The 13,659-nt window shown below is 47.1% G+C and overlaps 1 protein-coding gene across 21 annotated transcripts in view; it reads left to right on the top strand.

Moving 5' to 3' along the window:
• FBRSL1 (fibrosin like 1) overlaps positions 1–13,659 on the top strand; it is a 503,666-nt gene that overhangs the window by 439,200 nt on the left and 50,807 nt on the right. For all 21 annotated transcript variants that reach the window (XM_066199921.1, XM_066199919.1, XM_066199914.1 and 18 more), the window contains one exon: positions 9,639–9,684. In XM_066199921.1, the coding sequence (XP_066056018.1) occupies positions 9,639–9,684 (46 nt within the window). The remainder of the gene's footprint in view (positions 1–9,638; positions 9,685–13,659) is intronic.

Below are 13,659 nucleotides of genomic sequence, written 5' to 3'. Positions count from 1 at the left end.
GCAGATCTCCCAAATCCCTGTGCTCTTACAGCAGCTGAGGTGCTCGGAGGGGGCAGGGCCAGCTCTGCTCTAGTACAACTCACATGACTGTAATATTCATCTTGTAATAAGAATCTCTCCTACACATAATTCTGGTGGGATTGAAAATTTCCCAGTAAACCTCTTAGCAAGCCTGCTGAATTAAAAAGAGGAGATACTTCTTAGGTGGCGAAGCCTGCCCGGCTCACAGGATTTCTGCAGGAGCTGCTCCCATACCCGGGCACATCCTAACGCTGCTTGTCAGGTGCTGGTGGGCCAGTGGCCCCATCCAGGAGCTCTGAGTCTCACGGGGTTTGCCTTCACGTTCCGTATGAACACATGCGGCACGCCGCAGCTCTGGGTGAAGCCAGGGATGTGCTTTGTGTCCAAACTGAGTAATCTTCTGCATGAAAGGGAAGCCCGCTCCAGCAGCCCCATCCTCCTGGGCTGCACAGCTGTGCAAGGAGTGGACCTGGGAAAGAACGGTGCTTTTGTGCGGCACAGTTATGTGTTTAACATAATAAATGTTTATTGTCCTCTGGAGCAAAGGAGCAATAGGCTAAATTATAGCCCGGGGAGGGAAAGCCAGAATCATGAGGTATAGGCTGTTAATTATCTTTTTTTTTTTTTTAGCTGTCATAATGTACTGGCGTTTCCCTGCAGCTCCCCACCTCCCACTGCTCCATTACCTCCACCACCACTATCTCTAAAATATCTGCTTCCCTTACCACTGGGCCCTCCTCCTCTCTGGCCTCCTGCTCTTTCATTTGTAAGGCATCTCTGGCCTCCTGAGAGATTTGTGACTTCTCTCCCAGCAGCCGCTTATGGTGATAAAGGCCCTCAGACTGCCTCTCTCTGATTAATCAGCCCTCATGCAGCCTCGATAGGGTGTTAATTTGTAAACTCAGTGGACAGGCAACTGTGATAAGCCTCTGCAGCTGCTGTGTGTCTGCCGGGGGGATGGGCAGATAAGGCTTCAGCCCTGGGATGCAGCCAAGAAATATTTTGGAGCAGTGAATTAGAAACAACAACAACAAAAGAGCCTTCTGCAGAGGCACTCCTTTGAGGTTCCTGTGGGTAAGACAGCAAGTTTCAATGGCAGCAGACAAGAGCCGCCTTCCTGATAAGCTCCCTGACCCCCCAGGCCCAGGAAGAGCCCGTGTCGGGATTGCATTCTCAGCTGGGAAATTCTGTCAGAGGGATGTCCGTGTGTCACACGCCGTGGTCTGGGCTGAGAGGACAATGCCATCCCTGTGCCTCGTGTACTCACTGCAGTTAACCTGATGCTTTTCAGAGAGCTTGATGCTGGTTTGTCAGGGCTGTCTGACGTGACATGTCACCTGCAAGAAAGGCATAGACACTAAGGGTGTCCAGACCAGCATCAGTGTCAAATGATTCTTGGGCATCCTTGAATGTTTGCTCTGTATATGGGTCACATAAAATTCTATACAGAGTCCATTATGTATCCAGTGTATGGATTAAAAATAAGAATACGGCAGTTTCCCTAGAGAGCAGACCATGCTGAGTGCTCTGAGACCACAGAGTAGGGCTCTGAGAAACAGCAAAGCTGGGGGTTAAACCCTGGAATACCCAGGCAGATTGGAGCAGGCTGCAGTGATGACAGGCATGTGTTCTGTTTGTCTGCACAAGGAGGTTATGTTGAATGTTTCTGGTGTGCTCATGCAATTTCCCCTTTTTTATTGATTTGATTATGTTTTCTTCAAAAATTGAAAGGAGGAGATATTTCACTGCATTTTTATCAGCGCTTTGGTTCAGCTGAATCCTAATGATCCTGCCATTGTTGGCCTCCCTAATTTTACTAATATTATCTGACAACATGCAACAGACGATGGAAGCAGTTCCTTCCCTGTCTGCCAATGCAGGTTGTTATTCAGTTCGGTTTTGAACTGCAGCAATCCTCAGACAGACAGTGACCTTTTTATGAAATCAAATGTCTTGCAAAACCCTCTTGGTCTCTGAACTGTGATTTATAGCCATTTGTGTTGGAGAAAGCTGCAGGTGGGATTTGGGTGACACGTAATTGGTTAAAAGATAAAATAAAATGAAGGTTGCCCTGCTGGTACAGTGATGGCAGGAGCTACAGGAATGAATTGCTTGGCAGTGCAGAGCCTGGCCCTCCTCCTCCCGCCCTCCTCCGCCGCTTGCCAAGTCCTGTCTGGCAGGCCATTACAATGATAAATGCAGGTAGCTGGCAAAGACCACAGCTGAGAGTTTGTTCTAGCATGCCAAGCCCTGCTTGGCATTCCCAGTTGGTGCCAGCATTTGCACTCTTACTCAGTTTGACGGAAACCAGGACATGAGGTGTGAATTTATGTCCGCATCCTTCCAGGAGAGAGTTGGGATAATGAAATGCCAAGGCAGCCCAGGGAGCAGCAGAGTAATTTGGTAGGTACCAAACAACAGTCTGCCACCTGTCATTCGCAGCACAGTCCCTGCTCTCCCCCATCACTCTTCCTACAGTGCAGCCTTTGAATTACAAGAAGTTTTAGATAGTTCTGCAAAGAGCACTCGCCGCTCCCTTTGATTTAGTGCAAATAAAAAGCCATATCCCCGCCAAATAGATGGGCTGACTAGATAGGATCAAGCTGTAATGACAATAATACAAACTGCTATAGCGGTGTGTTACACAGCATTCCCAACCTTTCCTACCTGAAGGTGGGTTTTCCCTTACATTTGTAGCAAAAGATAAATCAGTAATCAAATCTGTGCTTGCCTAAGTGAGTGGTTTTGGCAATGAAAAAATTTTGAATGTGGAAGTGTAGGCTGAAAGATCTGTTTTGGGAGGTGGTGAGCTCTCTGAGAAAGGCATGAGGGCTCTGGTGTTTGAGATGTTTTATACCAGACCACACAAAGCCCTTTTCTTAAGTGTATCATGGAGAACTGTGTTTCTCTGACTGTGGTGTGTACCAATTGCCTTTAACAAGGACACATCACTGCCTCCAATTTACACTGGAAGCTGCAGCCTCATCCAGTGGCACAGGGAGAGGACTGTCCTCTTGAGTGCCATTCACAGACCAGATCACCCAGGAGCATATGAACATGTGTTATGGGGAAATCAGTGCTGGTTAGAGTAGAAAACAGCAGGACTGTAAAGCAAAGGTCGATTTGGTAGTGGCTGGGGAGCTGAGGTTTGAAGGAGGGAGATCCTAAGATAAGGACCAAGTGCACCCTAATTTAAATTAGGACACAGAGTCACACTAACATTAAGCAAGTATTCTGGCTGATTTTAATGAGGGGCAGCTGGAAATTTTCTTTTCTCATTGGTGTCTCTGGAAACAGCTGAGGAACCTTCTGCAGCTGTCTGACGAGCCTTGGTCCAGGAACTCCCCAGCTTCCTCCCTTCTCCTCCTTCACTAATTTTTTTTTCAGTACATGTATTTATTTATTTATTGGAGCTGAGCTGGGAAGGAGAGGGAGTTTGATCTTTTCCTTTGGGAGACAGCAACTGCTCAGAGGAAGATGAATCATAAAGCATCGCTAATGGAGGGGATGGGAAGGGGAGAACTCTGGGCTGCAGCCGTTCCCCTGGCGCTGGGGGGTTGGTTTGAGGAGAGAGGGAAGAGGAGCTAGCAGGCCTGTTCCCCGAGGCTCTGATGGCAGACATGCTGTAGGTCGTATGTCCCTCTGTGTCAGAGGAGTCAGTCACCCTTTGTCACAGGAAGAGGCACATCTGTGCAATAAGCAACGCACCACAGCAGCGTATGTTTAAGAATTACTGCCGCTGCTCGATTTAAACTGGTTTGTTCAGTCCCACAATGGTTGTAAAATGATGAGGAACGTGCTCAGGGTTCAAGACATGGTTAATTTAAGCCTGTAAGAGGACCAAGACAAGATGTCCAACTTGTGGAGGAGCAATGAGCTTGGTTCCTCACTGCCCTGCGCTGACTGAGTCAGACTCCACACAGCGTTTCCTTTGGTGCCTTCCAGTCCTCATCCACTTTGCCTCCCATTCCATTTGCCATTGTGTAAAGTCAGCATAATTCAGTGGTGAATTAGGACCAGTGAACTCTGCTTCTAGGCTCTCTATGGTCTAATTTAATCTGTGTTCCCAGGCTTGTGCTAGCTTCTCATAAGGGGCTGTTGCAAAAAACAGTCATGGTTATAAAAACTGCTGAGAGAAATGAGCATTCTTGGAAGAAAAAGTGACAGAGGCAAGTGCACGGTGACAGTTCCTTCCAGGAGCAGAGCTTTCCTGAATATGTGTGTGCTAAATGAATGTGAGGTGGGAACCTTAACAAGTGTGTTGCTGTATGGAAGTACAGTCCAAGAAACATTTTGTTTCTAGTGAGCATTCTGTAGAGGAAACTCATGAAAGATAGAGAAGACCCATCGCTACCTCTCAGAGCTGGCCTTGAATCATAATTGAACTAGAAGTACCCGTGATGTTTAAGGCATTGCCATCTCAATAAGTAGTTTCTTGTTTGGGGTGTTTGTGCTGTCTGTTTTAGGATTGTTGCTAGAAAGGTGGTGATTCATTCTTGCCTAGGGAATATTATTTATTATTAGTCCTTATTTGCACTGGAGATCAACAGACAGAATTTCATAAATTATCCCAACTATCGGCTGTAAACAGATTTTTCAGTACAACCTGGTCACCATTCAGATTTCTAAATGGATTTTTTGGAAATGCTCCATACCCAGTAGCTCCAGTCAAGTTGATGCCCCAAAGGCAGCTGCTGAGTGCTGAGCCCTCTTGGAAGCCCAGTCTATAAATTCTGTGGGAAGATAATCACAGTGTGGATTTGTAGAAGTCCTGTTCCCTCTTGCTTCTTAATCCCTCACACAGCTGGGCTGTGCTGTGTCCCAGCCAGCTGTGTACCACAAAACTGGATATTCGTAGAAGGTTCACAAAAATGTCTGAATTGCAGGTCTGACTTTTCTTTTGTCTTCCTAACTGAGCTGTGGTTTCTCTCCAAAATTAATGCAGGTTTTGGAAAGACTGTAGGCTACCTTGAAACATCCCTTCACAATGCAAGCAGTGTTATCCATGAGTTGCTTTCATATCCTGAAATGTGTGGAATACTTTGTTTGTCTTAAGGGGGATTTTAAATTCGGGGGTTTTGTGTGCATATGTGCTATTTCTGGGCTTCTCTTGCACCTTTCCATATGTATCAATTTCCATTTCCTACAGAAGAATCACAGCCCAAACAATACCTTCCTGTTTTAGTTATTGTTCTCGTATTACTGGATGTGGGGTCTGGTATGAATGACTTGCAGAGTGAACTGCAAAGTAGTAAAGCAGTACTAACGTGCTGAAATTCTTTGCTGGACAAGCGATCAAGTGGCATTGGAGTGGTTGGTAAAAGCAGGGGAGACAGATCAAAGGAAAGAATGAAAATTGATCCAGAATTTTCAGGTAGTGTCCGTGCTTTATGGTAAAACTTCTCTAAGCATATCCAGCACTTCTAGTGTGGAAATCTCCCAGAGAAGGGTTTTCTTGGGAGCTTTTTAGTGCTTGCTAAGTTCAGTAATTGTGCAAACAGTCTCTCTTGAGACTGGCTCTTGGCTGTCTAGTCGATAGGCAACCATCCAGATCTAAAGCTTAAACTGTATTTTACTGTCTCCTTCTTCTGCCTACCGTACTGGACTCATTTGGAGGGAATGCTTGGCTTTTGCCCTGTACATGACAGAGATACCAGCTCCCTAACACTACTTTGCTTGTTCCTTGTGAACTAGAACTGCAGCCTCATTAGCAGTTTCCCAGTGTCTTGCTATCAGGCTCCTGGAGTATCAGGCTTGGATCTGGCATTCGGTGCTCCAGGAGATGGCATGAAGGTCCACAGAGCCTCTGTTGTTGGTGATAAGGAACAGTTCTATTCCCTGTTAGCCATTTATAGGCTGCGGAAAAAAAGAAGTAATTACTGTGAGGCCTGACGTAATTTATAGTGCTGTCTTTGTCTGATGATGTTGTTCTGTTCTATATAATCATTAAATTACAAATCTGCAAGAGCTCTTGCACCTTTCAGCTGCTTTGGGTTAGTGGGAACCAGGATGGATGAGGCATGGACTTCATTATGCCTCACTGCTCACCTTCGGAGGAGAGGGTGTGTTACATCCTTTGTGGTTACCACCCCACATTTGAGGAAAAAGCTGCCTTTGCTGAGCTTTTAGTGCTGCAAATTGAATCAGTGTTTATATGTGCTGGGTTCAAGGGGAGGAAAGGGGGAGGGACTGCAGCACCACTCCTCTGCTTGCTCTCCGCAAAGCAGAAAAGGGCAGAAATGTTCTTTTCCTCCGCAGTGTATTCAGCCTGGTTTCAAACTGTCACAGAACTGGGTGGAGGCATTTTCCCCTTTAGATTAGAAAAGAAAGAAAATCAAAAGGTGACAGAGGATTGGTAACTTCATTGAATAAGCCACAAAGGGCACCTGGAAGGCTTGGTGTCACTGAAAGGGTGCTGGCTCTTAGAGGTTTCAGCAACATGAGGTTACCTCAGGAGCTGCTGCTCTGGGGACGGATGTCAGATAATGCTTCAAGTGCCACGGTTGTTATTGGGGATGAGGGTGGGACCATGCAAGCAGCATTTTTATGTGCACAAGCCTGTGGTGGGTTCTGTGGCTGTGGGCTGTGCTCTGGGGCAAGGGAGATGAGCAGCCAGTGAACAGGGAAGGTAGAGGTGTCTCCTGTCTGTGAACTTCAGGCTGGGCAGGTCTTGCTGCTGTACGTAACAACAAAAAGGAATTTGAGGGGTTCGTGAGATGGTCCTTCAGATGGAGGCGGGAGGCAACAAGAGGGGGAAAAGGGGGATTTTGATTTTTAGTTTCATTTTGCAGTCAAGAACATGTGATTTCCTGTGATGGCTTGAACTCTGCATAAAGGACTCCAAATGCCTGGTTTTGTTCACAAGGGAAGAATTCCACTTTATTAAGAATATTTTAAAATCTCTTCTTAAACATATGCAAATGATTTGCTTGGAACAGCAGTGTTTGGGAGGGGACTTGTTTTAGCAGATGTGTTGGTTTGCTGGATTTTTTCACTCATTAGTGGGCTCCCTCAGACACATAGGTTTTATTGTACGCTTTCTTTAAAGGGTGACTGATAGGGTTGAATGATGTATTCAGGCTCTTCCTCCCCCAGCTTCCCTCCTGCCTTTACAGCAGCTCACAGAATATCCTATAGCACAGGCGTTCACTGTTTCAGAATGGTGCTCGTGCCAAAAACTGCTCAGATCTGGAGCTAGAAATCACCAGAAGTGAGAGCAAAAGTTACTGTAAACTCTAGGTGTGAAGGTTTGTGTCTGTGAACTGAAGCTGCGATGTTGAAAACGCTGCTCTGTAAATGTTGACTCTGATTGTGGAAGGCGGTGGCACATGCTGATAGCAGAAGGCTGAGCAGTAATCCGGGTGTTTTACTTTGTCTATAAAGTGAATTTTCTGGCTTGACTTCCTTAAACATTGTTTTTATATAGTCTGGACCTGTAGCACCGAGATCTTTAGCTCCCAGCTGAGCAGTGCCAGGCTGCACTGAACCCGCGGTACCGAGGTGCACGGGAGGGAGTGAGCTGGTGGCTGCCACAGCGAGACCAGGGTCTCCAGACCAGGGGAAGCACAAAGCTTCTCCCAGCTGGGGTGGCTGCCATGGGCAGAGCAGCTCCTGCAGCCCTGGCTGGCTCCCCAGGGAGGGCTCTCCCTTCCAGAGCAGGCTTCTCTGGAGGGCTGCACGCCCCAGCATCCGGACCCAGCATTTAGGATTTGTGGCTCAGCGGCCGATTTACTGCTGGGGCTTTAGTGCAAGCCACGACCAAGTTTCATTGCCTGTAAAATGGGAGAATCTTATTTATCCACCTGCCATGTGTCCGAGTGCTCGTGGAGTGCTTTGAGAGTAGGCCCTGGCTTTGTGTGAGCTGTTAGCATGGGTGAGTTCGCAGAGCCTGCAGATGTGTTCTGCGTCCGTGGTGACTTGGTGTTGATTATAAATGAAAAATCTCCTAACAACGGGCTGTAAATTCAGAGTTGGCTGTCAAACGTTTTATGCACCACTGTTGTTGCTGCTGTGTGACGCTGTTACACTTTCTTTGCAAACCAGCCTAGGCAAAACGTTGTTTAATCCTGGTTCTTCCTCTTTTTAATCCATGCAGTGAAGGGATCGTGCAGGTAACTGATTTTCCCAAATTTTAGGATCTTTTTTGCTGAGCTGTGTAATGATCATACATGCCACAGCTACACGTGCAGCTTTGTCGTGGACATAATTCAGAATTTTTTTCTTATGTGTCTCAGCCTCAACCTATTTTTCATGTTGTTTTCCCTCTCTTTTTTATACATTTGCATTAAGTAAGACATTCAGTGCTTGCAGTGCCACTTTTCTTAGAAGTAACATTAATGGATCACTCTTGCTTCTTACTATATCTCATGCAGAACTTCTTGCATTTTACTATTTGTTTTTTTCCTTCTGAGTCGTCATTTAAAATATATAGCAGTGTAATACAATTTGTAGTGCTCTTTATCATGCAAATCTCCCAAGGCACCTTAGAATAAAATCAATAACATCAAAAATAAAATCAACTTAGTTCAGCCATGTGTTGAATTAATTAATTGTTTTTAAAGCAGAGCCAGGGGAAAAAGGCTTTTTTCACTTTCAGTATCTTTTGCTCGTCAGCTTTGTACTTCACCATTTTATTCATGCAGCAGTCAGTGCCAACATGTTGATGATACTTTCTTGTAGATGGTAGTAATGTTGATCGTGCTCCTGCTCCCAGACCAGCTTTGATTATGGAGAGGCTGCTTGCTATTTTATCAGATAGCGAGGAACCATAGGAAAAGCCTATGCTGAAATCGGTTGACTGTTTGATATCAGTGGGGGGAGGAAAGGAAGCCATCAAATTAACTCATAAAGGCTTTATTTACGATGAATGGACTTTTTTTTCCCTGTCTGTCGTTATCATCTTGTCTGTAACCCAGTGACCCTGATTATCATGAAGCTGTTTACAAGGTTTAGGTTAATTGGATTTCTTTAACTATTTCCCAGAGCTGTGAGGAGCACAAATACACTGCTGTGGAGTTCAGACAGCATAGTGCAACCCAGTCTGCAAGGATACGGACTTCTTCCAAGAGGAAGTCGTTTTATTTCATACTCAACTAAGTGCATAGCAGCATGTACCTATCATTTGGCATAATATTAAACAACACCCTCCTTCATACAGATGTGTTCAGTTGCAACTTGTGTTTCCAATACACAAATTACATTTTGCATGTTCAGCAAGAACTGAGCTTATTTTCAGTGAGAGAGCCTTTGAAATGTGTTTTGGTTTGGTTTTTTTGTTTGGTTTTTTTTTTTCTTTTTCCTTCAGCTTGATAGCAGTTTCACTGGTTTTGTTTTTATATGAGGAATCATGGATAAAATAGCTGTGCATTGCATGGCTGCCTAAATAAACGAGACAGGAGGATATAGTTGGGTGAGATCAGGACAGTCCTCTTGCTTGGCTTTCATCTCCTCAGGATGCATGCTCGTTCTTTAATGGCACAACATTGCACCCTCCAGGTGCAATGCGCAACTGCAGGTCTCCAGATAACCCACTTGTTTTATGAGCTGTGTTTTTGTGAGCAAGCCTTCCGAATTTCTCCTTCAGGATTATTCACCCTCTCTTTCTCTTCCTTTTTCAGGCTTCTGTAGGCTCTGAGAAGCTGTTCTCTCCTGCAGCAAATAAAGGTAAGTGATCCAGAGAAACGCTTTCCTTATCTTACAGCAAGAGATTTGGGGTGTGAAGCCGTATCATGCGAATAGCAGGACATCAGTTTTGCCAGAGCCTGTAGCTTGGCCACACATATTGCCTTAAAGATCAGCTTTACAGGCTTGTGATGATTTAAGTTAAAATTTAGAGCTGCATTGTCTCAGTGTGGCGTGGGACTTCTTCCCTTCCAGTAAGATTTGTGTTAAGTGTCTTGCAGTGAGGGATTACTGACAAAGGAGAAGTCAGTCCTTACTGTAGGGGATATGCTTCTCCCTCTAATACAATCAAATCCTCATTTCTTGTAAGCAAATCAGTATTTCAGTGCTGTCTGTGTCATGCTGACAAGGGCTTGCACATCCCTCCCCTGCCAGTGCCCACGGAGCATTTGTGCCTGCACGTCTGGGTTCTCCAGGACACGGTGGAGGGTGCTCGGCACGGCGCGGCCCCACGGCTGCTGTTAATGACAGTTACCTGTGAGAGGCACTGGGTGTTGCTAAGAGACTGCCTCGTTCCCCATCCCCTTGGGGGGCACAGCCACGGATCTCTAAATGCACCAAGCCCTCCTCTGAGGGCTCGGCACAGCCATAAAACCAGGCTGCTCTGCTTTCACGTGTTCCCAGGGATGATCTCACTGAGATGGATGCTGGGCAGAAATGCCGAAGCAGCAGCCTTGGAGAGGGCAAACTGTGGTACACAGTGGAAAGCGTTGTGCTGCGAATGGTTCCACTTTGCCATGCAAGGAGGTTTGTGTGCCTCCGAATTAATTGCCAGGGCTCGGGGCTGTCTGCAGCGTCTTCTGCGTTGAGCTGCAAAATCAAATCAGTTCACAGCAATAGTGGATGTTAGGGGCATGCAAATACCCCAAACAGCCCACCAAAAAGAAGTGATGAAATAACCTTCTTGCATTATTTCGGTGGGGCCAAGAAAGGAACAGTTTGCAGTTGTGTAGGAGTAGGTGCTGGACATGGAAAGGCGTTTTGGTGGTTGTGTGCTCCATCACCTGGATCCAGGCCCAGTTTTTAGCTGGGCTCTTCAGCAGCAGTAACTGTTAGGAATTCTCTTTCTTTCCAAGCTTTGCAGATTTTCAATGCCAAATGTGGAAACCGATGACAAGCCCATTATGTTATTACATTTGTAGATATTTTTACAAAAGTATGCAGCTTTATCTGGGGGAACGAGGGAAATTTAAACAAATGGTGGGGAAGAACATTTCTCTTCTCTCACTTGGCTCGCTGATAAGGCGAACCAGATTGCCCATACGGCACTGCCTCGGCAAAACAAAAATCTTGCCATCCTGCATAATGCCTGGCACAGAGACCTGCTGGAGAGGCTTATGTTGAAGCGTTAGCAGCTTTGTTGGCTCCTCCTTGTGCTGAAGCTCAAGATCCCCCACCCCTTCATATCATGGAGCAGCTCAGCAACATGAGTTTTCAAAATACCTCCCTATCAGGAAGTTAAATGTGCGAATGCCTGTGAATTTGCTGTCTTGAAGTTTGTGTTCAGTGCTGTTTATATCGCTGTAATTTCAGCCTGTTCGTGTTTGCTTTAGTGTGGGTGTAGACATTGCCGGCTTTGGGTTCAGATCATGGGTTTTGTCTCAGACTTCTCTTTTACCCTGGCCCTGTACCGATGCACCTCGCTTAGGGCATGGAGGACAAGCTCTCCTGGGGCTACCTCGGCGTTTGGCACTTGGCTTGGGAGGTGAGAGAAATTCGCCTCGGCAGAGATTTTGAGCAGAAACCCAAACAGTGCTAAATTTTACCCCTCGCCCTGTTATCACTCCCGCAATGCAAGAGCCAGATTTGTCTCTTGCACATGCAAATGAACGCCGCTCCTACACGACCAGGCTCGAGGATGCCATATGGCCGGGAGAAAGTGACTTTCAAAGCGTTGCACTTAAATTCCTTTTGTGAGATAAGAGCGTTGATTTAAGGCCGTGTTCTCCAGGGCTGGAGCCGTGGTGGCTCTGTGGGGAGGGGATTAGCTCAACACAGTTTCCTGATGGGCACACGCATGGTGCGGCACGTGCTCATCCTCTCCCGTGGGCATTTGCACTGTGCCCTTCTTTTGTAAACACTGGCGGCCTTTTTGGAGAGATATTAGCTAGCAAATGTTCTGCATCCATGCTACAGCTTTTATTGAGGGTAACCAGGCTTCTAAAACACGTGAAGTGGATTCATTGTCTGCTGCAACTCCCAGTGTTCCCAGTTCATTGTTTGGTGCAACTCCCTCTGTTCCCACAAACTTTCCCTGGGGATGCGTTTGGCCCTGTGTGTTTGTTTTATGCCGTCCTGGTTTATCAGCAGCTTAGCAATGCAATTAAGTATTAAGATAGGCGGGTTAGGCTTATTGGAGGCTGGAACAGCTGTAAAATGTAACCTTTGACCGCATCTGAGAGCTCCACAAAAGGCCGGAGGAGCATCTTTTGTCTGGGGCTCTCTGGGTACCGTTTGCCTTTGCCCCCTCCCCGGCGGGGCCGCGGTGGTGGCCGTGCTCCTCCTCCTGACACCGGTTCATCTGCAGCAGCAGATGCACGGCGTGGATGTCCACTTCGGGGACCAGTCGCTATTATGCTGCAGAGAGAGGTGTCCTGACCCGGGGTGACCTCAGTAGTCACAGCTGTGAAATAGGCTGAATGGGGCACTTTGAGCTTCCAGCAGAAGAGGAGATTAAATCCTCTGTGTGAGGAAATAGTAATTAAAAGTAAAAGCAGAGGAGCCCTGATCTGCTCTGCTGACAGTCTTTGTTTTCTGACGGAGAAAAGCGTTTGTTTGGCCAACTTGTCACTGCAGTACAGAGTTACAAGGGCATTTGCTGCCGAGGGCCGGGTGTTACATCCTCCTGGAGAATAAATCAATAAACAAATAATAAAGGTCTGTTTGCTCTCTCATGCAGCTCTGTTCTCACAAGAATCTGCCAGCCAGCCCTTCTTTTTTCTGAAGGGCGAGCACCAGGAAAGGCAGGGGGAGCACAGGCAAAAGCCAAATCTGTCCCTCTGTCTCCAGGTAGGGGCATGAGGCAGAGGGGTGACCGTCAGGGATAGGAAGTCAGTTGACTTGTGGGGCCGAGGAGATGAGAGGGACAGTCACCCTTAAGTCACTGCAAGGACCTCCTTCTGCCTGCTGTGATCATATTTTGAACTGTGTGGGGTAGGATATTTGTATTTTCTGGACTTGAGCGTTGGGTCCTCACCACTGGCTGCCTCCAGCCGCGGGCTTCCCTCGTGGGTCTGGCTGGAGGCAGTTGAGCTTTCTTACATCAGTCCTTGTTCCAGAGCTGCTTTGTGCCAGGGAAAGCAGGAGAGGTGGTGCCTTTTGTATCACAGTAGTCTGGTAGCTGCAGCCCAGGTGACCTGCTGAGTCCCCAGTGTTTGAACCCGTGGCCACTGTGGCAGTGAGGGTGAAATGGATGTCTTAAAGGAGCTGGTTCTCTTGCTTGGTTTGATAGCTCAGTGTCCCCTGGGAGGAAAACCTCCATCGAAAAGTGGAGCCTGGGCAGCAGCCAGCGTTTCTCCATTCATAACCCCAGGCAGGCTGTGGGTGGGGAGGTGCCTGTGAGCTGAAAGAGGTGTCCAGGAGCCCCCAGGGCATGAGATGCCTATGGAGGAGCCAGACCTGCACAGCCCTGTCTGCCCTGCAGCCCTGTGAGGCACTGAGCAGCAATGAGGGGGAAAAGAGCTTTGAAGTCTGTTGAAGACGGTATGTTGCTCCTGTCTTTGGATCAGCACCAAGCTGGGCACGGAGGGAGCAGTGTAATCCATCTGTCTGGTGGCACAGAGAGGCTGGCCAGGACCCAGCCCTGCTCTGGCTGTTGGGGGCTCGCTGAGCTCCATGCCTCAATTTCCCCCTCCTGCAAAATGAAGACTAATGCTTGTCAGCCAAGTGCGCTCAGAGACTTAATTAATGAATGTTTGTCAAGCGATTTATCAAGAGATCCTTTTAATGAGAGATTCC

Source organism: Chamaea fasciata, unplaced genomic scaffold (assembly GCF_029207755.1).
Source record: "Chamaea fasciata isolate MVZ Bird 193981 ecotype frontalis unplaced genomic scaffold, bChaFas1.0.hap1 SCAF_18, whole genome shotgun sequence".
NCBI classification, from domain to species: domain Eukaryota; kingdom Metazoa; phylum Chordata; class Aves; order Passeriformes; family Sylviidae; genus Chamaea; species Chamaea fasciata.
Note: the sequence above shows the minus strand (reverse complement) of the source record. Positions and strands in the feature narration are given on the sequence as shown.